Source organism: Sceloporus occidentalis, unplaced genomic scaffold (genome assembly GCF_023333645.1).
Source record: "Sceloporus occidentalis isolate IW3139 unplaced genomic scaffold, rSceOcc1.0.p SCAF_1, whole genome shotgun sequence".
Classification (NCBI taxonomy): Eukaryota; Metazoa; Chordata; class Lepidosauria; order Squamata; family Phrynosomatidae; genus Sceloporus; species Sceloporus occidentalis.
Window position 1 is genome coordinate 169,697,408 of NW_028316981.1, and position 25,275 is coordinate 169,722,682.

At 44.8% G+C, this 25,275-nt stretch overlaps 1 protein-coding gene across 2 annotated transcripts in view; it reads right to left on the reverse strand.

Moving 5' to 3' along the window:
• Nucleotides 1-25,275, reverse strand: part of LOC149322706 (nuclear receptor subfamily 1 group D member 1-like) — a 56,120-nt gene that overhangs the window by 12,124 nt on the left and 18,721 nt on the right. For both annotated transcript variants that reach the window (XM_089481807.1, XM_089481813.1), the window contains exon 2: nt 706-996. In XM_089481807.1, coding sequence (XP_089337933.1) covers nt 706-996 — 291 coding nt within the window. The remainder of the gene's footprint in view (nt 1-705; nt 997-25,275) is intronic.

Consider the following 25,275-nt stretch of genomic DNA (forward strand, 5'->3'; position numbering starts at 1 on the left):
GCTGAATCAAAAGCATTTCTTCTCATCTTTAAAATGAGGGCAACATCAGGGCAATATATTTATGCATGCAGTAGCTGTAAAGGTAACTTAAATCTGGACAGGCAACTTAGGTCTCTGCCAGATGCTGTTGGATTACAGCTCTCAACAGCACCTTCACCTTTGGCTATGTTGACTACAAGCAGGTGTAAGCTACAGTCACTTTTCTCTGTTTTTAATTGTTCTGTTCTTTTAATATTGCGAGCTACTCTGGTTCCCAGGAAAAGAGCAGGATACAAATAAATACAATAATAATAATAATATAACGAAGTCACTAGAACTTCTCCTGGTGACAATGCGCTTGTAACATCATCAGGTCTCAGGGCCTGGGAAGCTTTTCCTTATGCATTCTGTTGTCTTGAAAGCAAAGAATGGAGGATCAGGGGGGAAGAGTCCTAGGTGTTTGTCTTTCACTCCATCACTGATCTCCCTTTACCTTTGTTCCCCACCCTCACTCCAGTTCCATTAAACAGACAAGGTGGCAGGACTCCAAGCTACAGGGACGTAGCTAGGATTTTAGGAAGGGGGGGTCCAGACTAAGTGCCACCATTATAATGGGGCTTGGGTGCGGCGGCGGTACAGCAGCACACACCATTCATTTTTCTAATGGAAGGGGGGGTCCAGACCCCAAGAACCCCCCCCTTGGCTACATCCCTGCAAGCTACTTACTAGTAAAGGTGCCAGTGGCTCCATTCTGTTTGGCAGCAGGCACCCTGCTTTGTGTTGGGGGTGACTGGCCCTTGGCGGGGTAGCGAATCCCTTCAGGGAACTGGAAGGCGACCTTGGGCGAGGAAGGGGAGCTGGCCTGCTGAGGTTTGATGGCCCCAATCTCAGTAAGGGTCAGCTCTTCCAAGGAGGAGGGCAGCGAATGTTGGGGTGAAGGCACCAGATATCCATTGGGAGGGCTGCCTGGTGTGGGGCTTGAGCCAGCCGTTGAGCCCACATACAGTATCACACCACCTGGAGGGCAAGAATAAACAAAGAGGAGGGGAGAAGATAAATGCAGGAACTGTAGATAAAGCGCTAGAGGGTCAATCTAAATGATCCAAGTCTTCTGAAAATTCCCCAGCCAAAGTTGTGTTCTCATTTTCACTCAGCATTATGAGTGTTGAGCCAGCCAGCTAGCAGCAGAAAGAAATCAACTTGTGATTTCTAAAAAGACATATAGACAAATGAACCTGCACTCCAGAATTCAAGCCCAAATGTGTCGTGAGAAAGAGACTGCATATTCCACAAAGACGACTTGAGCAAACAGTGATTACTAACAACTGACACAAAGAAATCAAGCCATATTCTGGTTGAATCTCCCTTACCCAGAATTCTGAAATCCAAAATACTCCAAAATCCAAAATTTTCCATCATGGAGACTGAGACAGTGACACCTTTGCTTTCTGACAATTTCATGTACACAAACATTTCTTTATGCACAACATTATTATCAATATTACATATAAAATTACCTTCAGGCTATGTGTATAAATATTCCAGAATCTGGGGGAGGGGATCCAAAATCCAGAACACTTCTGGTCCCAGGTATTTTGGATTAGGGAGACTCAACCTGTACTGCAAGGAAAGAAAGCCACACACAACCCCACTGCCAGACTAATCACTCCTCTTGGCCAGGCTTCCATGGCCTCTGATCCACCAAGCCCTGGGCAGCCCACAAGGGAGATGCTCATACTTACTGCAGTGCCAGGTATGCAGGTGAAGCAAGAAGTTTATGAACCATGGGGGAGCAAATCACTCAGATACATGGACACTGTTGTGCCTCTTATCCCAACATCATGCCTATAGGCATTGGCAGCCTATACTGTGAACAAGCTGTTCCAATTCCCTGGCTCCCACTTGGAATTAGCCAAAAATGTGGGAAGGGTAAAAAAGTGAGGTAGTGTGGGAATGAGAGAGAATGAAGTAAAATAGTTTTTGTGGATTTTTCAGGCTATGTGGCCATATTCTAGAAGAGTTTATTCCTGACGCTTTGCAAGGATCTGTGGCTGGCATCTTCAGAGAAGATAAAGATGCCAGCCACAGGTGCTAGTGAAACATCAGGAATAAACTCTTCTAGGTCATGGCCACATAGCCCCAAAAAAGCAGAAAAAACTATGGATGCCAGCCATGAAAGCCTCTGACTTCACAATGAAGTAAAATGTTGGAAATGCATGTGTGTGTGTGCCTCACCCATGAGTTTCATAGCGTTTCCTTAGGCAAGCAATACTCAGAGGTGGTTTTGCCAGCTTCTTCCTCTGAAATACAGCCTGCAACACTTGGTATTCGTTGGCAGTTTCCCATCCAAGTATTTACCACGGTGACCCCTGCCTAGCTTTCAAGATCAGATGGAATCTGGTGCCTTTAGGGTATCCCATCGCCAATCACAGCTAGGAAGAGGCTCATGAGTCTGGAAGGAACAATGATCTCTAGTCCAAGCCATGTGCCACCAACCTGCCCAATATACCCTGGAAAATCTTCAAGGAAAGTTAATTCTGTAGATGTGATCTGCATGTTTCTCTTAACAAGAAGAAGTGCTATCTCACCCTGAAAGCCACTGTTTAAAAACTCCTAGTGATTTTAACAAGGCTAAAATTCCACCTCCAGCATTTATCCAACATCTAACCTTCCTGTGATGTCTTAAAGCCACCATTCCTCATCCTGTCCTGAGCAGACACCACAAATGCTCTCTCTTTTCCGGAAGGCTTTTGTGTGCCAACTGTGTGACCTGCCAAACTCAGCATGTGGAGGTCAGAGAGGAAGAAATGGGGAAGCTGGCCTTGAAAAGAGTCCCTGCTATTGGAAACACTCCTACCTCCCACCCACCCCCTTCCCACACGCCTCCCTGAAAAACCTCTCCTTTGCCATGGCATTGATCTGTGGTACAGCTGGCAGCCGTGCCTGTATGTGTGAAGCCTGTGACAGACTGAAAACACATAGTCTCCATGTGGCTCCAGGATGAAACCAGGGAAACAGCAGGGAATGTGGCCCAAGAGGCACGTGCTGTAGAAAAGTAGGGCAAACGGATGGCACATATACCGCAGGCACAAAGCCCAAGCGGCCATCTGAAAGCCGTTCTGGGAGGCAAAGGCAGCATCACCAAGCTGTCCTCCCCCACCACCTCCAAAATATGTCACTGCAGATGCAAAATAAGAGATCCTTTGGGGTCACAGGACAGGGCTTCTCAGGCTCATTCAGGGCAGGTCTCCCTAAGGATTAATCTAGAGGGGTGGAGGGGGGAACCAGCTTGATAAGCATTCCTCTGTGTTGTCAGATCTCAAATCTGTAGCAGGTCCTGAATCTGGAATCAGAGAAGCTTCAGGATGGTGTTCAGCCTATGCACTCAGGTCTAGTAGCTAAAGCAAAAATTACAGCAAAGCTCTCTTAACAAAATTAGGCCAGGTTAGGATCAGGTAACAAAGGCTGCTGGGTCAGGCTTGTTTGCCGGACTGGGAAACTAAAATCCTACCCTGTGTAGGCTATAATAATGGGAGAGGCTCAGGCTGTTTGTCCTTCTAGTAGAGTATTTTTTGGCTCTGGATAGGGGCAACTCTCCAAGGTCTCGGACAGAAAATAGTCCTCGACCACACCACCTGTTACTTATGCTTTTCTTAATTGGAAATACCAGAGATTGAACCTGGGGTGTTGAAGGTGTAGTGTCTGATGCCAAACCACTCAGCAAAAGTTATTTTGTTGGACTATAACTCCCAGGGGATTCTGGGAGTGATAGTGCAACCAAGTAAAGTAACTTCCCTCTCCAGTAGAGGGCCCTCTTCATAACCCAGCCCTACACTCCTTCCTGATTTTTCTGATCTTCCCTCATCCAGTTGTGTGTCATCACTTTCCTTTGCTGCCCCATCATCTTCTCACCCCAGCACAACTTACCCATGCACACACAAATGTGGGATATACTCAACCGTGTGTGGACCACACAGTAGCCTAATGGAAGTCACACTCCTGCTTATGCACTGCTCTTTGCTTTGTCTGCTTGAACTTGCACACCACATACACATACACATGTGACCTACATCAGGAATGGAGATGTTCTTTCCAAGCAAACATCTCCACACTCTTATTCTCTCTCTTTCGGTGACAGAATGAGTTTAATTTGCCGCAAGGACCAATCATCATCACTCAACTCTGTCCTGCAAAACCCCCTGCCTTCAAAAACATGTGCCAAATATAAACTGCCTCTCATATATATAAATATTTGTGGGCATTGTGAAGCTTATAAGGGCAACAAAAGCTTATTCACGCTGCAGGCACTGCCAGCCTTAAAACCACTTCTGGCCTCTGTGAAAGCAGCCTGTACCCAGCACACTCTGTGCCCTTTGCCAATGGAAGATCCAACTTGAGGAATATTGTGTCAATTCTCGATCTAGATCCACATTTGATCTTTGCCCCCAGAATCAAGGGATCACAAACCTTTACACTGTTGGCCTTTCTAAACTGAGAAAGCAATTACCCAAATGAGATCAACACCCCCACCCAATTCAATTTGCACATGTTCACTCATGTACTCAGCAAGCAGTTCAGCAGGGGCTCCCTTTGGAAAGAAGTGCCAATACTGTACTGATCAATGAGCTATAACTTCCTCCCTCTCTGCCCAGTGCCTTAGGATTACTTTAGATATTCAAAATGCTGCTACAAGATAAGAGGCTGAGGCAAATCATTTTTCCTCTCCTTGTATTTCTAGGCATCCTTTGAAGGAGAGAGGATGCGTTTTCTCCTTTTCTATCAGAATGAATCTCACCATTTGTAGATGATATAAATCAGTGCAATAGCAGATACTCTGCATGCAGCAGATTCCAGGTTTGATCCCTGACCATGCCTGATTTAAGGACAGCAAGGTTGACAATAGAGCCAGCATGGTGTAGTGGTTTGATTGCTGGACTAGGACTTTGGGAGATCAGGGTTCAAATCGCTACTTGGCCAGTGAAACCCACTGGGTGACCTAGAGCAAGTCACACTCAGTCTCAGACACTTTGTGAACAAACCCCTTCTGAACCAAATCTTGCCAAGAAAACCCCTTATAAGAAGATCTGTGGGCGACTTGTAGTAGTTTTCCAAAAGTTCTGATTGTCCAACAATAGTAAAATGACTCCCTCCCCAATTTCTATTTCTGAACTGGCAACAGCTGAGGATTACTAGAATCATAGAATCACAGAATCCTAGAGCTGGAAGAGATCCCAAAGGCCATCCAGTTCAACCCTCTGCCATGCAGGAATTCACAATGAAAACACTCTCCACAGATGCCATCCAGACTGTTTAAAAGGCAGCATATTCCACTGTCCAACAGCTCTGACAGTCAGGACTCAGAGGTTCCTTCTAATGTTTAGGCGGACTCTCTTTTCCTGTAATTTGAATCCACTGCTCCATGTCCTAGTCTCTGGAACAGCAGAAAACAAGCTTGCTCCATCCTCAATATGCCATCCCTTCAAATATTCAAACATGGCTATCACAGGGACGTAGCCGGGGGGGGGGGGGGTTCTTGGGGTCTGGACCCCCCCCTCTCCATTAGAAAAATGAATGGTGCGTGCTGCTGCGCCACCGCACCCAAGCCCCATTATAATGGTGGCACTTAGTCTGGACCCCCCCTTCCTAAAATCCTGGCTACGTCCTTGGCTATCATATCATCTCTTAACCTTCTCTTCTCCAAGCTAAGTGTACCCAGCGCTCCTCATAGGGCATAGTTTCCAGACCTTTCACCATTTTGGTTGCCCCCCTGTGGATATGCTCCAGCTTGTGGATTTGTGCAGGGGAGGACTGACTTGCGCAGTGGTTAAATGCCTGTAGTACAGCCACTCACTCACAAACCATAAGGTTGTGAGTTCAATCCCAGCCAAGGGGGCTCAAGCTCGACTCAGGCTTGCATCCTTCCGAGGAGGTTGCTAAAATGAGTACCCAGCCTGTTGGGGTGCAACTAGCTTACACATTGTCAACCACTTAGGGAGCATTTAAGTGCACTGATAAGCGGTACAGAAATGTACTTGCTATTACGATTGCTATTCTCTTTGGTTCTGGCACCAAAAACAAAGCTTTGGCCTCAGACTGCTTTAATTCTATGTACAGTATAAGGTTGGGTTCCATGTTTGGATTGTGGCTCTGATTCCCCCTTTGGTGGTGGTGCCTTGTTCTGCTTGGTGGCGGCGGTGGAAGAAGGCAGGGGAGTCCTGAGGAGGCTGGAGGACAGTGCCTGGGCTCCCTCCCTCCCCTGCTTCCAACGGGAGCAGCAGCAGCAGCAGCAGCAGCAGCTCGTCCTCCTCCTCTATCTGCTGCTCCTCCTCCTCCTTCACGTGTCCGCCTGCAGCTGGGCGCTGAGCCAGGGCCAGGAAGGAGCCACGTGCGGAGCCCAGCCCAGGAGGAGCAGGAGGACACCTGACTCCCGGCTCACATGGAAAGAAAGGAGAGCAGGAGCAGGAGCCCACTGCAGCACCCAAGCCAAAGCAGGAGACGCCGTCCTTACCCAGGGAGGGAGGGAGGGAGGAGAAAGAGGAAGAGGAGAAGAAGAAAGGAGGGGAGGGGAGGGGAGGAAGGAGAAGAAGGGGGAACGAGGAGGAAGAAGGGAAGGAGGCTTAGGAAGAAGAGGAAGGCCAAGAAGAAGAGGAGGGAGGAGAAGGAGGAGGAGAAAGAAGAGGGGGAGAAAGGAGGGGAGGGGGAGAAAGAGGATGAGAAGGAGGGAGAGGAGGAAGGGATGAAGAGGAGGAGAAAGAGGGAAAGGAGGAGAACGAATCCCATTTGACACCAATTCAACTGCCATGGCTCCCGGGATTTGTAGTTTGGTGTATGGGTTGCCATAATTGTCCACTATTACCAGGGACAAAATGTAGGACAAATTCTAGACCAAGCTGTAGGACAACTGCAGGACAAAACTCGGCCCAGGAAGGATCCAGGAATCCTGTCTCCAAACACTCCTTCGCTCACACTCACCATTCTCCCCCCTCAGAGAAGGAAACAGGCTCTGAATGCCTGGAGCATACTCTCCCACTTTCTCAGCGTTTCTGGTCAAAATTTGGGAAACCTTTCCTCCCTCCTTCCCTCCCTCTATTTTGACAACACCTCCCAGAATCCCCCAGCCGGCCTAGCTACTACAGTGCTAGCTGGAGGATTCTGGTGTTACCATCCAAAAAATAACTTGCCCAAACTTTACCCAAAGTTGGCTCTTCTCTGGGCTATAGCTATACCTGCTTAAGGTGTTCTATCCAATTTCTAGCTGTGCCCGTCTTCCAAATATATTCAATAAGCCCAGGATTTTTTTGTACATAAATACAAGTTGTTTCTGTGTACCAAGCTTTGGAGCATACCTCCCAAGCCTTGTTTTGCTGCTCTTTTAAATCACCTACACGTTTTGGTTGCAGATACTGAACTTTGGAGGTTCAGAAGAGTTGTGCTCTTTGGGAATCAGGTGTGCACACTTTGGAATATACGTAAATATTTGCAGCCTTTATGTTGTCAGCATAGCTCTCAGTAATGCTTTTTTCACAACAACATTCTGTGGCAAAGAAAGATTCCTCAGAGGATGAGCTGATGCCAAAAGTGTTTCGTAAAGAAATAATCCTGAAAACCTCTGGTTGCAAACATGGTTGATCAAACTGGGCAGCAAGGGTGCCTCAAGTGAAAACAGCAAGAGGGGTTTGTGGTGCACCTTGACAGATGCAGCACAAAATAGGTCAAACAAATAGGCCTTCAGTTGGGCCTGTCTGCCCATGCTGTGGTGTGCTGTTGTCTCAGCAGTCGCACAACACAAAACCACACCAGAGCCACAGGGGTATTCATGCACAAGCACAATGCAGAATTAAGTGGTATGATCTCCTAGTTTGAATTTGTTGTGTGCCTTCAAGTCATTTCCAACTTACGGCAACCCTATTGCAGGGTTTTCTGAGGCTGAGACTGTGGGACTTGCCCAAGTTCACCCAGTGGGTTCCCATGGTCAAGCAGCAATTTGAACCCTGGTCTCCAGAGTCATAGGCTCCAACCACTACACCACACTGGCTCACTTTGAATTTAACTTGTGGTGTATTTATACAGTTGGGGGAGGATATTTACTGTGTTCTATAGACTACCCATCATTCAAACTTTCATAAGTCTCTTCCCCAAAATAATAGAGCTTAGAATAATATTGAACATACTCCTCTATACTTATTCAACCAACCTTGCTCTGGGATCTAATCTGCCCTGCAGAAATCATGTTGTTTGACATTGTAGCTCAGGGGTAGGCAACCCTTTTGAGCCGGGGGCCGGGCTGCTGTCCCTCAGACAACTGGGGGGCCGAAGCCAAAAAATAAATAATTCAATAATTTTTTAAAAATTAAATAAATAAATAAACCGGGACAAATGTAGGACAAAATTTTCAAATGGAGGGCACTTTTAAAATGAAAAATGGAGGACACGCGAAAAAATTTGCTGATTTTTTTAAAAAGTTAAGATAAATGCATGTTTCTGAGGCTTCTATAGACAATTGCCCCACCGTGCCCCTCGCACGAGACGCCAAAGGCCCCGGCGGCAATCGGCGGCAGGACCAGGCTGGGGCCGGTCCCAAGGCCTCGCTGGGCCGCATCCGGCCCGCGGGCCGCAGGTTGCCTACCCCTGTTGTAGCTCCATGCTATAGAATTCTGGCATTTGTAGTTTGCTGTGACACCAGAGCTCTCTGACAGAGAAGGCTAACTACCTCACAAAACTATAAATCCCAGCATTCCATAGCACTGAGCCTTGGCAGTTAAAGCGGTGTCAAACGGGGTTATTTTTGCAGTGCAGATCAGAACATAGACACCTCCATGCTTGTGGGATCCTCTCCGCTCTAAACTCTTGGCATTGTACAGCCTCAGTGATGTCCACATCCCACAGAAGGGGAGCCAGCAACTTTTGAGTTCCCACACAATCGTTACAAAGGCCTCTCCCACATCCCTCTGCTGTTTTGCAACTCAGAAAAATTATTGCAGGGATATAAAGCTGGCAGTTTGCAAACATAGCATTATTGTTTAATGATCCTCCAGGCCAAAAAGGAGGAAGCACATATGGGCAGGAAGCATGCAAAGATCAGCAGAGGGATGCCATCGAAAGATAGCCACAGAAAAGGCAAAGCATACAAAAATAAATTACAATGCAGGCAGAGAGCACAATAGGGGGAACCACAGCTGTGATAAATACTAAGTTAACTGTCAGTACAGTGTGACTTGTGGAATCTTACATCATCAAGGCTGGTCTAGATAGCTGAGAGCTTTGGAGGTTTACAACCTTCCCAGGAGTGCATATGCAATGCCTGCCCCGAAGCACAAGCCCTACAGAAAAGACCCACCATGGCTGAGCACCTATATTCATGCTTCTGTTCAAGTGAACATGCTATCTGATCAAGTGCTAGCCTGCAGCTGTGTCCCTGTACAAGAAAGGGGACTAAACAACCCCCATGATGAAAATCCAGCATACTAGTATTTATGAAAACTCTGCCTCTGTGGTACAAATGTACAACTTCACCTTGAATTCCCTTAGATGGGTGCCAGGTGGTCCATCTGTTTTAATATCTTAGTAACAGACTGCAATTGCTTCACACATTAAGGATTCTTAATGGCTTCAGTGACAGTTATATGGATCTTGGTTCAATCGCTGGTATCTCTGGTTTTAAAACAGATCCAATAGTTGTAGTAGTTGTGTGCCTTCAAGTCATTTTTGACCTACAGCTACTCTAAGGTAAACCTATCACAAGGTTTTCTTGGCACGTTTCTACAGAGGGTTTTTTGCCATGGCCATCTTCTGAGGCTGAGAGAGTGGGACTTGCCCGAGGTCACCCAGTGGGTTTGTATGCTCGAGTAGGGATTCGAACTCTGCTCTCCAGAAACATCCAACACTCAAACCACTGGTAATGGAAAAATATATTTTTGTCTGGAATCCTGGGAAGACAAGCCAGTCAGAATAGAAGATATAGGCTATATATATATATAAATCAGAGCTATTATAAGACAGCCTGGGAGTACTGGATAACAATTTTTGCTAGATTACAATCTCAGTTACTAGCATAGCAATCCTTGCCCAATTTTAAAGCTCTTTAGGTTGTACTGCAAAAGTTGCGCCTTAACAAGGATTCCTCAAGAGCCTTACAAAATGTTAAATTTATAGGATGCCTTTTGGTGGGAGCTATGAGAAATCAGTACTGAATGTGTGCAGTGTAGAGAGAGTACGTGCTGTAATGCAAAGGTGGGGAATGTGTTGTCCTTCAGAGGTTGCTGAATTATAATTCCTATCATACCTAACCACAGTCTGTGCTGACTACAATTAAAGGGAGTTGCAGTTCAACAAACTTGAGGGGGGCTCACATTCCCCAACCCTGCTTTTAAAGGCATTTCAGTCTATGGCAAGGGTAGGCAACCTGCGGTCCACGGGCCGGATGCGGCCCAGCGAGGCCTTGGGACCAGCCCCAGGCCGGTCCTGCCGCCGATTGCCGCCGGGGCCTTTGGCCTCTCGCGCGCAGGGGCAAGGGGGGCAATTGTCTATAGACGCCTCAGAAACATGCATTTATATTAACATTTTTTAAAAAATCAGCAAATTTTTTTTGCGTGTCCTCCACTTTTTTAAAAAAAGTGTCCACCATTGGAAAATGTTGTCCTACATTTGTCCCAGTTTATTTATTTATTTATTTAATTTTTTTTTTAAAAATTAATTATTTATTTTTTTGCTTCGGCCCCCCAGTTGTCTGAGGAACAGCAACCCGGCCCCCAGCTCAAAACGGTTGCCTACCCCTGGTCTATGGCATTGAAACAGCTCTGAACTCCATCTCTTGTGCCATCTGTGTGAGCACTGTTTATAAAGGTGTAACAGTGCTTAATGTACATTCTAACCCCCAATGTTTCCATTCAAATTGCAGATCTGAAAAATGCAAAAGAAGGAGGTTTCCTATATTGTGGAACCATATTTGCAACTCCCTGCATACAGTGTGGGGATGGGATCTGAGGACCATGGGGTTGAAATTCCTTGCATGAGGACAATGACAGGCAAATGGGAACCAAAATCACATCTCCAGTGCTTCAACAGCTTCAAATCCCCTGCCACCCTCTGCAAGATTTTGAAATTGGAAGCTTGTTTCAGGGCAGCTGTATGCAGCCCCAGTTAGCACAATTAGAAACAGCACCACCACCAAGAGCTGTGGTAACCCCAACACAGGGGCCCAACCCAGCCCACTCCTTCAAGAGGCATTATTGTGGTGACTGTTGTACACTGCATCATCCATCAGCACTGTCACCAGCATCCATGCTACTGCTGCTGACACTGCAGTGGGCTTCTCTCTGCAGAGAGAATTGGGGGTGGGTGATTGGTAACGGAAAGGTGATCACAGCCCACACTGGCAATCCTTTTGAACCTCTGGCAAACAGAGCACGGGGCTTCCTCTGTGCCACTTGACACGTTTGTAGCAAAAAAAGGAACTGCTGCAGTCTGCATTTCCCAGGCGCTCCAGAAATCAATCCAGGGCTCTCTCCTGAACCGCTGTGCTGAAGACAGCCGCAGCAGTTGCTTGTACCTGGTGACCTGGATTCACCTAACAAAGGCGAATTTAGCAACTCTTCCCTGCTAGGCATTGTACTGCCTTTGAAGCAGCCAACAGCTGGGGGGAGTCCTGGTATATTTCAGAATCTAGGCCAGGAAGCCGCTCTCTTTGCCCCCGCTCCCCTGCAAGACTTCTGCTTTTCTTTCTTTCTTACTTACTTTTTTTACACTGGTGAAACCCAATTTTTCTCCTCCCTCTGCAGATGCAAGCAGTGACCTTATTTTGGGTGTATGTATCATATCATATATATCCTTTCCCCATATATATATATATTCCTACTCTCCGTCCTGTGTCTAAAGATTGCAGCTAAATAGGAAAAGACCAAAAAAAAAAGACTCAAGTTTTGCTTGCAAAGCCAATCAATAGGACAATAGGAAAGGCAGCCCCAGCAAATTCCTAACAGGAAATTTCTGGTTCTGAGTGTAAGACCCCCAAATGGATGCTAATGTTGCTCCAGAATGCCACCGGAAGGATCAAGCAATAAATTGATCTTAGCTTAGCAGAGTATATTTGGCCACTATTTCTCAAGCTCATTTTTCCCTGTCTGTAAAATGGGAATTGTTATAACTACTGGAGAGCGTGACATATTGATTTGAGTTGGACTACAACTCTAGAGGCTACGGTTCAATTCCCAGCTCAGCCATGGAACCTGCTGGGTGATTTGGGCAAATCACATGCTCTCAGCTTTATGGAAAGGCTCTCAACTTCAGGGAGAACCATCTCTGAACAAATCTTGCTAAGAAAGCCCCAGGATAGGGCCTTAGGGTCATCATAAGTCAGAAATTACTTTGAAGGCACACAACAACAACAAACCATGATAGGTTTACTTTGATGACAGTCAGGGGGGAAAACCAGTAAAGAAACTAATCAATCAAATTAAAACTTTGTCTGTCAAAAGTAGGGCAAATGGCAATTTTTGTTCTGTTGCACAAGACAAGAAAACAATGGACACCTCCATGAGATAGTGCCCTACTACAAAGATCAAACATAACAACACCCTCTGGATACTGGGATAGGGACCCTCTGCAGATGTCTGCTTACTGCTCTCTGTCAAGCATACTTTTCTTTGCATATTCCTTGACACACAGAGAAGAGCACTGGACACAAACAGCACAAAACCTACCACACCCCAAACATCATTTTAAGTTATGGGCTTCGTGTTTTCCAGCTAAGACAAAACCTCTGGATTGCTGATGAAGCATAGGAGGACATGAGTTACTACTATTGTCCCTCCTTGCTACAACTTCTCTAAGCCCCTAAAGCACTCTTGTGCTATCCTTGAAAGTGGTTCCTGCCCAAAACAAAACACCCTCCTAAGGGACACTATTAATCTGATAGGGGAAAGAAGCCACTTTCATAGAACTGATCCATACAACTTGGATATGTAATAAGGTTTTGCAGTCATCGGGCAAATGCCTCAGTGTCGGATCTCAAATGTGGACTAGTTACTTTTCTGGAATACAACTGCCAGTATCCCCCAGGCATGTTCATGGTGGCTGGAGTATTCTGGGAGGTGTAGTCAAAGAAAGTAAATTCCCCAACATCTGTTTGGGCTAAGCACACAACTTGCACCTTTCCATCTGGAAGGCAAAACCTCAGGATGGCATTCCATTCACTGTTGTTGTTGCATGCCTCCAAGACATTTTTGATTTATGGAACCCTGAGGTTCATAGAGTTTTCCTGGCAGGTTTCTTCAGATGGGGTTTGCATTGCTATCTTCTGAAAGAGTGTGGCTTCCGCAAGGTCACCCAGTGGGTTTTTTTGCTTGAGCTGGGATTTGAACCCTGGTCTCCAGAGTCATGACTCATAGCCCAACACTCATACCATTAGGACCATGCCGGCTCTCAGCCTTGTTACTCATCATTCAATTGGGAGCCAGCAGCCTGGAATAAAAGCAGCCTGGAGAAATTGGGACTAAAGAGAAGGCAAACCTAGGTGGCCCTGCTTTTACCCTACACACACACACACACACACACACACAGAGAGAGAGAGAGAGAGAGAGAGAGAGGGAGATCTGTCTCTGATTTAGAAACTGCACATCTTCAGAAAGAGAGATGGCTACCTCGTGGGGAGCAGGGATGCTGATGTTTTCCCTGCAAAATAGGAATGTGTCAATAAATAAGCTTAGCCGAAATGGAACATGAGTCTAGCTAGGGTCTTAGCTGAAGTCTGCCAGGAGACACTAGCTACTCGTGCAGGCTTTAATCTGCTCGCACGTTCCTTCATCAGTGGAACAGGGCTGGGAGGGGCAGGAGAGGAAAGAGTGGCTCAGTTTTTTGGCTTTAAGTAGGTTAAACAAATCAGAGTGCATCCGTGGGCTGGCTAGAACTGCAGCAGCAGCGCTCCCAGAATAGGCAAAAAGCCTGGGAAATCAAGATGCCGAATGCCTTTTCAAAGATATTTGTTTGCTTTGCTGAGAGCCAGGGGGAGCTGGGCAAATGAAAGGAGGTGGATATGGGTACAGAACATTAACAGAGCCAAACATCCCACCCAAGTGACATATTTAGAAGTATCTAGAGATCCAGGGATTGATTGATTGCTTTATTCTAAATACTAGGTCAACACTGCAAAAAGAAGAGTCGCTCCTTCCAGGCCCCCAACCACAGCCCTGAAAAATGTGGTGGTGTTCTTACTTCAACTCCCAGAATCCTTAAACCAGTTTTGCCACTGGCCATCCTGACTGAGGAAAGTCTGGAGACGTCCTCTATGAAAGTAATTTTTTCCAAGCTCTGCTAAGCCACTCTGCAAATTTTCTGAACTTTCCTCTGCCATATATCCCATTTTTCCTTTGCTACCCCAATATTTATCCTCCCCTCTCCAGCCAAATCAAAAGATTTTCTCAAATGGGTGAGACATTGGTGAGGTGGCCCACACAGAAGTTTCGCTTTGGGATTCTATTGGCTGTTATACATTGACAGGCAATGATTCTCCAGGGTTTCCAACAGGAGTATTCCTTAGATCTACCTAAAAATGTCAAAGATTATAAGGGATAAGTTGTTTGCTGTGCTACTGAGCTATAACCATGATGTGAAATCATAAGGAAAAAAATCTCTTTCACATACATGAATTTGGATTAGTTTTAAAACCAAACTGATTGTTGGGACCATGGGAATTCAATCTGGTTTAAACTGGATTCTGATTCACATGTTTTCTGACTAGTCCATAATGCACCAGGTGGCAGTTTCACAAACTGCACGTTGCAAGTTTGTTGGCAAACTAAGCTTGCAATGACCCACCTAAGCAACAAGTACATTTAAATCAGCATGACTGTTTTGCAGCTGTCGTTATTGTTTCCATTAACCTGGTTTCGAAAGAAGTTCAGAAATGGGCCACATGAATTAGTTCACAGTGCCATCCACACTAAGGGTGAGATGTGGAACATGAGAGACAAATTTGTGGTCCATGTCACGTGGGTGGGGGTCAAACTGCATATGACAAACAAAGCCCTTACAAGTGAACAGAGTTGTTAAATGCTGTCATATGTAAAAATGTGTAATAACATCCTGCTGTTCCATTGAGGCCAGAGATGGGGAATTGTGTGGCCATCCAGATACTGTTGGGCTGTAGCTCCCATCAGCCTTGCCAGCATAGTCAATGGTGAGGGATGACAGAAACTGCAATCCAACAACATCCAAAGTGACACACTTTCCTCACCCTTGAGCTTGGCAAGGCAGATTCAGCAGAGGGTGATGTACAGTGGAGAAATGGCAGAGATAAGTAACCTTTCTCCTGCTACTCATTTGTGATAAAATTCTTCCTAATCTATTTTAACCCATGCTGCCATTAGCAAGGCAAGGAAAATCAGGAGAAGCTGCAGAAGAACAAGAAGTGGGAGAATGGTTAGAGACCCACATACATTGTACTTTGTGGCAAGCTGACTTCTCCCGAAACAACTCTGCATAAAACTCACAGACCTCAGAGCTACATTATGTATGCCTGTATGTAGTAATGTGTAGTTTAGGCCCTAAGAAACATGCCTCACATCACTGTCTTCTAATTTGGGTTGTGAACTTGGAAAAAATACTTTTTTTGGATGACAGCTTCCAATAAGTAGTCACATTGGCTGGAGGGTTCTGAGAACTGTCTTAACTTTTCCATCTCTAAATCCTAGCAGTGGAAAAGAGACCAGCGATGGATCATAGGTAGCTGTTCAGACGTTAGACTGCAGTTTTCATCATGCTTCGCCACTGGCTATGCTGGCTAGTGCTCCTGGGAACCGTAGTTCAGCAGCATCAGCAGAGTCACATAGCTCTGATCCCTGCAATAGACCCAGCTGAATCTGTATCAGGTTTGAGAACCAGTTGTGTTGACTGTTTGCCCGACAATATCTTTTGTTACAGAGATGGGATTTGGTCCAAGAAATGGCAAGTATCAAAGCAATTGGGGGAGGGGGGGCTGCTTAGACTCCACTCCTTTCCCCCTCTGCTGCAGCCTGCATCCCACTAGGCTATTTTCTGATCCCTGGATACCTGCCTAACAAGGAGCATGGAAGGAAAAGCATCTGCTGCAAAGGAAGAGAGGCTGCCTGCTCTGCAATGAAAAGGGCAGATCCTCATCCTATCTAAGCCTCACCTTCACACTCCTGGCCTAGTATATTCTGCTGCTGCAATACATTTTAGCTTTGAGCTCAGTCTCTCTGGCACCTGAGAAAGTGCCATCAATGCCTGCAGATAGCAAAGTAGGTCAAAGTCACCACAACAGGAGAAAGGGCAGGATAAGGTAGCACAGCTTTCAGTTGGAAGAAAAAACTTTTTGTTGTTGCTCTTATTGCTGCAGAACAACACACCTACTCTTCAGTAGTATGAATATGGCAGGGACACACACACACGCACACACTCCTCCTCCTCACAGTCACAAACTAGAACAGGAAACCAAGGCTTCCAGAGTCTGTTGCAAATGTATTCAGCCCAAAAAATATGACAGGGTAGTTTTGATAGAAGAGTGTTGTTCAATAATCAAAGAAAAGCAACTTTTTTCCCCTTTACAAACCACCCAAGCCTTGCCACCCAAACTTACTGCTTATTCATCACAGGTGAATGACTATTATTAACAAGCTTCTTCTTGGTTTCTCATTCTTGTTTGAGGTTGAGGGCAGAGCTTAGAAAAGCTTTGGACAATACAACTTTCCAAATGATAGATGAGTACTGCAGTACTTCTAAACACATCCTTTCCACTCCAAAACAGAACAATGGATACTATGTACAGTAAATAAAAAAAACGTAGAGGGGCTTGTTATGGAAGAGACAAGTACGCAGATAACCTTATTTTCACCTGCAAAAAACTGGAAATTATGACGTAACAACAAGATGTTTATACCTCCTTAGGCTTTGCCTATTTTTAACAATTATTCCTTCTCTCCTCCAATGAACTCTGGAATGTGTAGTTCAGTGAGATGGGCTAGAGTGCTCTCTACTACTGAATACTATGTGCCCTCAACAAACTGCAAATATGTGGGTGTCATGTTGGTCAGATGGTATCCAGCCAGTATATGTCTGCAATACTACCATGCACAAAAAACTGATCAAAACATCCATTGGTCCTGCTAACTCATCTCTTGCAGCCAAAAAAGAGGCACAAATATTGCAACTGCACCATCTCACCCTGTTCATCTTTAAGACTCTTGTTCCCATCCTCACCCTCCTGATTAAGCACCAATATTACTGGGGAGTTAAGTAACACTATAAGAAATAGAATATAAGCCTGTTACAGACTGCCAAAATAAAGCTGCTTTGGGTCTCTTTGGAGGTATGCTATTTAAATAATGCATGGGTCCTACGAGTCCGGAGGTCACGCCAAAGCCACACTCCATTCCTAAGCACTGGAGTGCTGCTTTGGTGCAGCTTCTGGATTCTTAGGACCCATGCATCATTTAAACAGCCTACCTCCAAAGAGACCCGAAGCAGCTTTATTTTGGCAGTCTGTAACAGGCCATAGTATTTGAATACTCCTTTTTATGTCTCCTGCTGAATGTTAGAATGTTTAACTAGGAGATATATTTCTAAATACAAAAAGCCAAGGCCCAGGGGCAGAGGTTGACCACAAATCTCTGGACCATGTCTGCGGGAGATTTCCAACAATGGAAATCTTCCTGTGTTGCTACTATTCACGAGTCCCCTCAACAGTAACTACCGGAGAGCATAAGAGGGATGGTGCCGTTGTAATCATGTCCTGCTTTAGGGCTTCCTGATGGGACTACTAGTTGCCCACCATGTGCACAGAATCCTCGATTAGACAGGCCTTTGACCCAGCACGGCTCTTCTTATGTCCTGCCATTACAATACATAGGCTTTAAAGCAGTGGTTCCCAAACTTTGATCCTCCAGGTGTTTTGGACTTCATTTCCCAGAAGCTCTGGCCAGTTTGGCCAACAGTCTTGCATTCTGGGAGCTGAATTCCAAACCTTCTGGAGGACCAAAGTTTGGGAACTACTAAAGGTTTTTTTTTATCCCTATTGCCCTATTAGAGATGCTGTAGCGCTACTTGCTGAATCCCTTCTTTATACAGTGCTAGTGTCTCTATCAAATGCCATCGGATACAGTTCCTGCAGAGGAAGACACTATCCCATCTCTGTCTAATGCCATCAATGATCCTCCACTGTTGCCAATGTCCAAAGACTGAATGGCAGCTCTCCAGTTCACAAGTGCAAAGGGCTTTACTCCTATCCTCCCTCAAATGGCATCTGGCTCACAGAATCCCAGGAGTGCAGGCATGTGAGGCCCTTGTGTAGACAGCAAAAAACGGACAGACCACAAAATAAATTGCCCTTCTTTCCTCATTATTTTTAAGCTTGCGAATATTAATGTTTTCTCTGGATCTATAATAGTGCAAAAGCACATGGGGATCCTATGCCTTTACATATCCCATAATAGGGATGAGAAGCACTGCAGTTGCCAAAATGCCTTCTCCCACGCAACCACTAAAAGAATGAGTTTCATTAGCTATTACCTTTAACCACCCTGACCACTGTAGTGCCAGCTGTAACCAGGAGAAGGAGAAAAAGATATTTAAGGGAAAGGTGAAATAATAAGGTCTCTTCAATGTCCTTGTCTATTCATAATCCTGCAATTCACACAAAAGCTGAATTATATCAATAAAGAAAAGCAAAATGGTCTTTGCTACTTTCAAAAGTATTTATTGCACATGTACTGGATATCTGCTGCATTTCACTAGCTAGGGGCTAACCAGGTCCCTGTGAACGTGCTATCTAGGCATGCAGTGTGATCGCATGTCTGCGGGCAAAGGGCCAAACGTCAGCTAATTTTGATCATGACATGACTGTTATGTGTGGAGACCACTGATGATTGCAACCTAGATATCTTTAAATGGACAAGGATGTGCAAACAAAACAAAACAGCCTTTGGCTGCTTGCCCAAAATAACACCGACAACGAGACAGGTTTTCAAACTCTCATAAAATGCAGCAAACAAAACTGTGGACATATAGGCACATCTTCCACATATGGGCTCCTATTTGGAACCCCATGACTCAAATTAGTTTATCAATTAACCTCAAGAAGAATTTAAATTTCCATGCACAACCCTTAGTGCATATGACTGCCAGGCAGTGATTGAGACAATTTAATTTAGATATTTCTCTGGCATGAGGGAAGAATAATGGCTGTGTTTGTGCAATGCAACTTCTGTCAACCCTCATTCCAGTCCTGCAAATTGATCAGTTTTCTTTGTTAATAGCAAAGGAGAAACCTCTATAGGCAACATATAAAGAGAGGAAATAGTGCCTGTGTGTTTGGAGGAGGCTTCAATGAAACACATCTGAATATACATTAACGGCTACAACACATTGTGGTGACCACTTCTGTGTTGTCAAGAGCCACTATATTCACCAGATTCTTCATCCTAGGCTGGGCTAGAAATGTATTTTGCTTGACAACCCAATGCTCCATCCTCATACTAACATGCCAGATTGTTAGGCTTTGTGAAAAACTTCCTTGGTAGGAAGTAATCTCCAAATGAGGATTAAAAGAATTATCTCTACATACACACACACACACATCTCAAGTTTTAAAATAATTACTTCTGTTCCTCTAAACAAACTCTGGACAAAACAAGTGAATGCATGCTGATTAAAAGTAATGCCACACCAAAGCACACAAGTAGCATTGAAGACCTGAACATTCAGCCACTAGCCCAGAATTCCCAGAGAGGCAATTGGCATTCCCTAAGGAAAATCTGGTCCCAGAACAACAACTGGTAATGAGTGGCTCCAATAAACCTTTTGGCCCACTGCAAAATCCCCCAATTTCAAGGGGCAAGCAGAAACCTCCAGAAAGGTGCAGTGCTGCACCATTCACATTTTCTGCTATTTCCTTTATTCTTTCTTTCAAGGGAGCCATCTTGCAGAATTACAGCTTTAAGCTTCAAAGAGAAGCAAGTGTGACAAAAAGGAAAGGTAATAGGACAATTTTTGTGTGCCTTCTTTCCTGTGAGTTCCCTCCTGGGTTGGCAAACCGAACTATTTATTTGCTGATTATCACACCAAGACCTTCTCTGTTTACCTTCTGCAAATGTTGTTTTCTCTCAAGAAAGTACATCCAAACTGAAGATAGCAATGCAGTAATCAATCCTGAATGGGTGTTCTCTATGAGCTACCTGCTTGTTTTGCCCACTAGTGGGCAGAGCAGTCAATGTTCCAGTGGTGCTAACATACCTCATGCAGCTTTTCAGAGCACTGGGTGTTGATCGATTTCACAAGGTTTCTAAGCATACACAGCCCTATATGAAGAACTGTGTAAAGCACTACCAAAAAAATGCCAGACTGTATATGTTTAAAGGTCTTTGCATGCAAGACATCAGGGAATACTTTTCTTTGTTTTTTTAATAGACAGACTCTACTTTCAACACAACATGCAGAAACTCTACCCAACATGCAGAAACCAAGAGCTGAGAGTAATTGATGTGGCTTTTTTTTGTCAATTATGGGAAGCTCTCTTCCCTTAACACAGTCAGGATCCGCCAGTTAGGATATCAAGGCAAATTTTGCAAGAGCAGAGTGACAAGATCTCCAAGAGGCCTTTACAAGTGTTCTCTTTCTCTGCACAAACTGAGGAACTAAGGAACTGCTGCTCTCTTTGACCCTGAACAGTGGGCTCTGCTCCAAAGCAGGAGAAAAGGTCGTTCTGAGGTCCTATAGTCTGCCCTCTTCCCTCATCCGCTGAGGCAAGATCTTGAGCTGTATCATATAGGTACAGGAAGAAGGAAAAGAAGAAAGGGACTAGCAGAAGGCAAGGACAAAGAGGAATAACAGTTGTGACTTTTCTACCACTAGCTCAAGGCTACAACTACTATGGCATCTGTTCTCCCACTGATCTATGCCCATTTCACTAACATCTCTGACATTGACCCGAAATTGAGATATCATGTGAGCCCAAGATCTGCTGAACTACCACACTAGTTCAATCATTGTTTCATCACGAGGAATCCCTCCCACTTCACTGGTTTCTGGCTCAGCAGGCTGCAACTCCAAAAAGGATGAGAGACAGCCACACCTTGGCTATCCCAGGTAGAATAGGATTCAAGTGACACACCTTGAACTTCATATTCACTGGAGGAGATGGGATGTAGCCTTCTTGGAGCAGGGAATGGGGAGACTTGGCATTAACATCGGCCCTCTACATTTGTGGCTTTGACTTTTATGGACTGGATTATTCATGGCTGTAGTTAATATGTTGTCTCTAGGAATCTCTAGATCTTCCATCACAACCCTATTTTCAACTTCCAGCAGAGTCATGCTGGAGGATCTAGCGACTCCTAGAGAAAACACTTCTCTAGGCTTTGTAGGTCCTCTAGTGTGATTCTATGGTCAGCTTCTACCTGATGGTGACTACAGAGTTCCACTGGAGGAACTAGAGATTTCTAGGGGGTGTATGCCCAGTTTTTGTTAAAAGTGGGTTTTTGTGTATGTGTGTGTGGTTTTTCCTTTCACTGTGCTTCTAACCCCAACGAATGTGGAGGACCCACTGTTTAAACTGAATGCAGCTCTGAAAACTTCAGCACACAAGACACTTCTATCTTGACCTGCCTGAATTCTGAATAGCACATCTGAGCATTGCACAAAGATGCATCTTTTGTGCACTCTCCTCCTCGGTGGCCTCTGAGTCACCCAGCAATCTCCCTCAAGCAGCGATTAGCTGGAGAAAACCTTGGGCATGTGCCGCTGTGGTTCAGGGCTGCAGGGCTCAGTGTAGAGAATGCAAAGTCAGGTTAGCGCCACGCAAGCAGCAAGTCACATGCAGGCATACCCAGGATCATCCCAGTGAGGGACCTGACAGGGTTGTCACTCCCATCAGACGGATTAGGTAGATGGACACTGGTCCATGTGGGTCAGCAGAAGGCAAGAGCCAACATCTCTCCAAGGCAACCTTGAATGCCTTTTAGCAGGGAGAAATAGCTGGCTGGTGGCTAACAGATCATGCCTGGCTCTCTGAGAAAATTCAAAATTATAATTTTTTAAAAAGTTATTTACTTTTTAAAAGGAAGAAATGTTTGCCCACCATTATAAAGAAAAGACAAATGTGCTCACATTGTAAATTCCTCTGCTTTTTAATGGTACCCCTCTGTTTGGGTTTTGTACGTAACAGCAACCAGCCTACTCCAAATGCATTTAGTTTTAAAGGACTGAAAACCCAGATAACAAAAACTATGTAAAAGACAACACAGGTTAGCAAAATAATAGTAAGCACATAATAGTTTGAGTATTGGATTACAACTCTGGAGACCAGCAAAATCAGTAATTTTGTATAAGTCCACATTGCGATGATGCAGAAATAAACGTATCTATGTGGGCATTCTTGACCCAGTTTTAAGGGTCCACTGCCAGATTTTGGGGTTGTTATGCGTTATTAGAAAAAGAAAGACTAAAATGGTTCATTAGCCAATGTGATGTAATGGTTTGAGTGTTGGCCTGCGACTCTGGAGACCAGGGTTTGATTCCCCATTTGGCTATGAAAGCCACTGGGTGACCATGGGCAAGTCACACGCTCTCAGCCAAAGGGAAAGGCAATGACAAAACCTCCTCTGAACAAATCTTGCCAAGAAAACCCTGTGATAGGGTTGTCATGGGTCAGACATAACTTGAAGGTACACCACAACAAAGCATTCCAAAACTCTTAGTGTAAGACTGTAGAATACATAACCCCCTCAGATAATATTACTTTCCATTGGCCCTAGCCAGCATGACCTATGGTGAGGGGAGCTGCAGTCCAATAGCATCTAGTGGGTCATATGTTCCCTGTACCTGCTGTACTGGAAGGTGTATCAGTTTTATTATGCTATATAACCTTTCCTCAGGAGGTGATTTTTGTGGTTAGCATACAAAAAGTCAGCTCGTATACCGCCATTTGGAAAACTGAATGCCTTGACAGCATGGAAGCTTGTTGTCCCTGCCATAAGAGACATAGTCATGCACATATTTGGCTCCTGGCAGGAATCACTCCAAGACTGAGTCTATTAGAAGAGAATACCAAAATCTTCAACAGTACCAGCATTGGCAAGTTGCATTCTTCTTCAACAAGCATGCAACACACACTACTGTACTATAGGCATTTGGTAAAGATGATATATCATCAGAATAACACAAACAGGATGTTAATGCACAACAACAGTGATGCCTGCACATCTTTTGAGACAAGCATCATGCTACATGGCAGCATGACACTGCAAGTCATGATACAATTATATTGCCACAGTAGTGCAGTAGTGCCACTATGATATGAGAACATGGCGGACTATGAGTGAAGCCAGTATTTCTCACAACTCTATAGCTCTTATTGAAAGACAGGCGGTCTCTCTCCAGATGATACCAGAAGGATGTAAAGCTTCATTTTAGACTTTCCATGTGAAACATCATAGAATGTGTCCATACTCCATTGTGGTGGCATATCTGAATGCAGTGCACTACTAATGGCACTGTACCATTATGAAGAGACCCTAGGATAGCGATAAATCTCACACTTTCGCTTTGGGCCAAAACAACCTGGATTAGGTATTATATCAAGAAAATTCAAGAAGTATTATTTATATAGTCTTCTCAGGTGCTCAAGGCAAAATGCTGTTCCCCTGTGACAACCCTACATGATAAAAGAGTCTGAGAAAGAATGTGAGGGTCATAAAGCCATCTGGGTAGTTTCATTCCTGAGCAAGATTTGAACCTCCATCACCCTGATCTAACACCCTGATCTAGCCAATACACCACATAGGTTCTCATAGCCACCAGGAAATTTCTGGGGGTTAATGAAAGATCTGTTGCTTCTGACACTATGAAATGCTTCCCATATCCTGGACTCCCAAAGCTTCTTATGGATCATTTAGAAGAAAGAAGAAGAAATCAGGTTTACATCCCTCTATAATCTAGGTCACAGTGTCCCCCGAAAGGACTGTGCAGAACTGAGTGATTCCTGAGTAGGTTTTCTTTCATGATGCAGAGGTCTATTGAAAACCTGAGGTACCAGGCATTAGATGTGATGTCCTTATCTGGAAATAAGAATGTGCTAAGGCCAGGTTTGGGTGCAACCTGTGCTTAAAAACAAAACAAAAAATTACAAATGGATTGGGAAAAATAAACTAGTAAATGAATGACGAATGATAAGAATAAAATGCTATGGAAAGATGAGGTAATCTTAAATCTATACCACACAAAAGAAGAATTGCACAAGCTGAATAAATTTTATAGATTCAGTATTTTTGCATCTATTTGCTTTTGCATAATCTATTCTGTTTATGCTAATCATAAAGACTGGCAAAGAGTGATGCCGATCACTGAAGTTCTACCTCTTGATCCCTGGGGAATCTTGCTCAGAACCTCAGAACTGTGGCAGTGCCCATATTGGGTCAAGCCAATCTTTATTTCATTAAGGGAAAGAAACGTAACTTTTAATAACCTGAAAAAACAAAACAAGAAACACCAGGCCGAAAGCAGATTTTCTCAAAATGCTTAACTCTGAGCCAGATAAACAGCTTCTGCACTTGCGTGTGATGCAGCGGTGGAATAAATATAGCTTCCCGCCTACAGGAAGGTAATGCAAAGGATTTCCATGCTGGAAGTCCCCCAATTTATCCTAACCATCTTCAATAAAGGGAACCCAAGATAGGAATAACCTTTACCTGAGACTTACAGCAATCTTCCGTGACCTGACACGCATCAGATGTTATCAGACCACAAACCCCCATCACCCACAGCCTTTGGCCAAAGGGTGGTGATGGGGGGGGGGCATCATAATCCAACCTCTCCTGAAGGCACCAGGTTGGGGAAGACTGCTGTACAGAATCACTGTACCTGGGCTGGGTAATTTCAAGACTGCTCAGAGATCACATCTCAAAAGGCTGTTCCCTGCTGGGGACCAACCTCAGGGACTTACCTGAGAACAGGGGCTTACCTGATCCCATCAGCCTTTTTTTTTTAACCATTGGTTGTAAACCCACCTCCCACTAAACCAGTCCTTACTCATCTTCTGCCACCTTCCTCAATACTATATGTAACCACTTGGGACTCGCTGGCCCCATTTAACCCCCCTCCCCTGCCTTGGACACATATACACACACGCACACAAGCAAGCTGGCTATACGTGCAATTGCTTTTTCATCTCTCCACACTAAGTGAAGTGGGGGAAATTACAGAAAAGGAGTAGCCCTTTTCCAGAATCATCTGTCAAATGTTTTTGGGCTTTCCTTTGCTTTTCCCAAGACGTGCAAATCTAATGGCACCCGT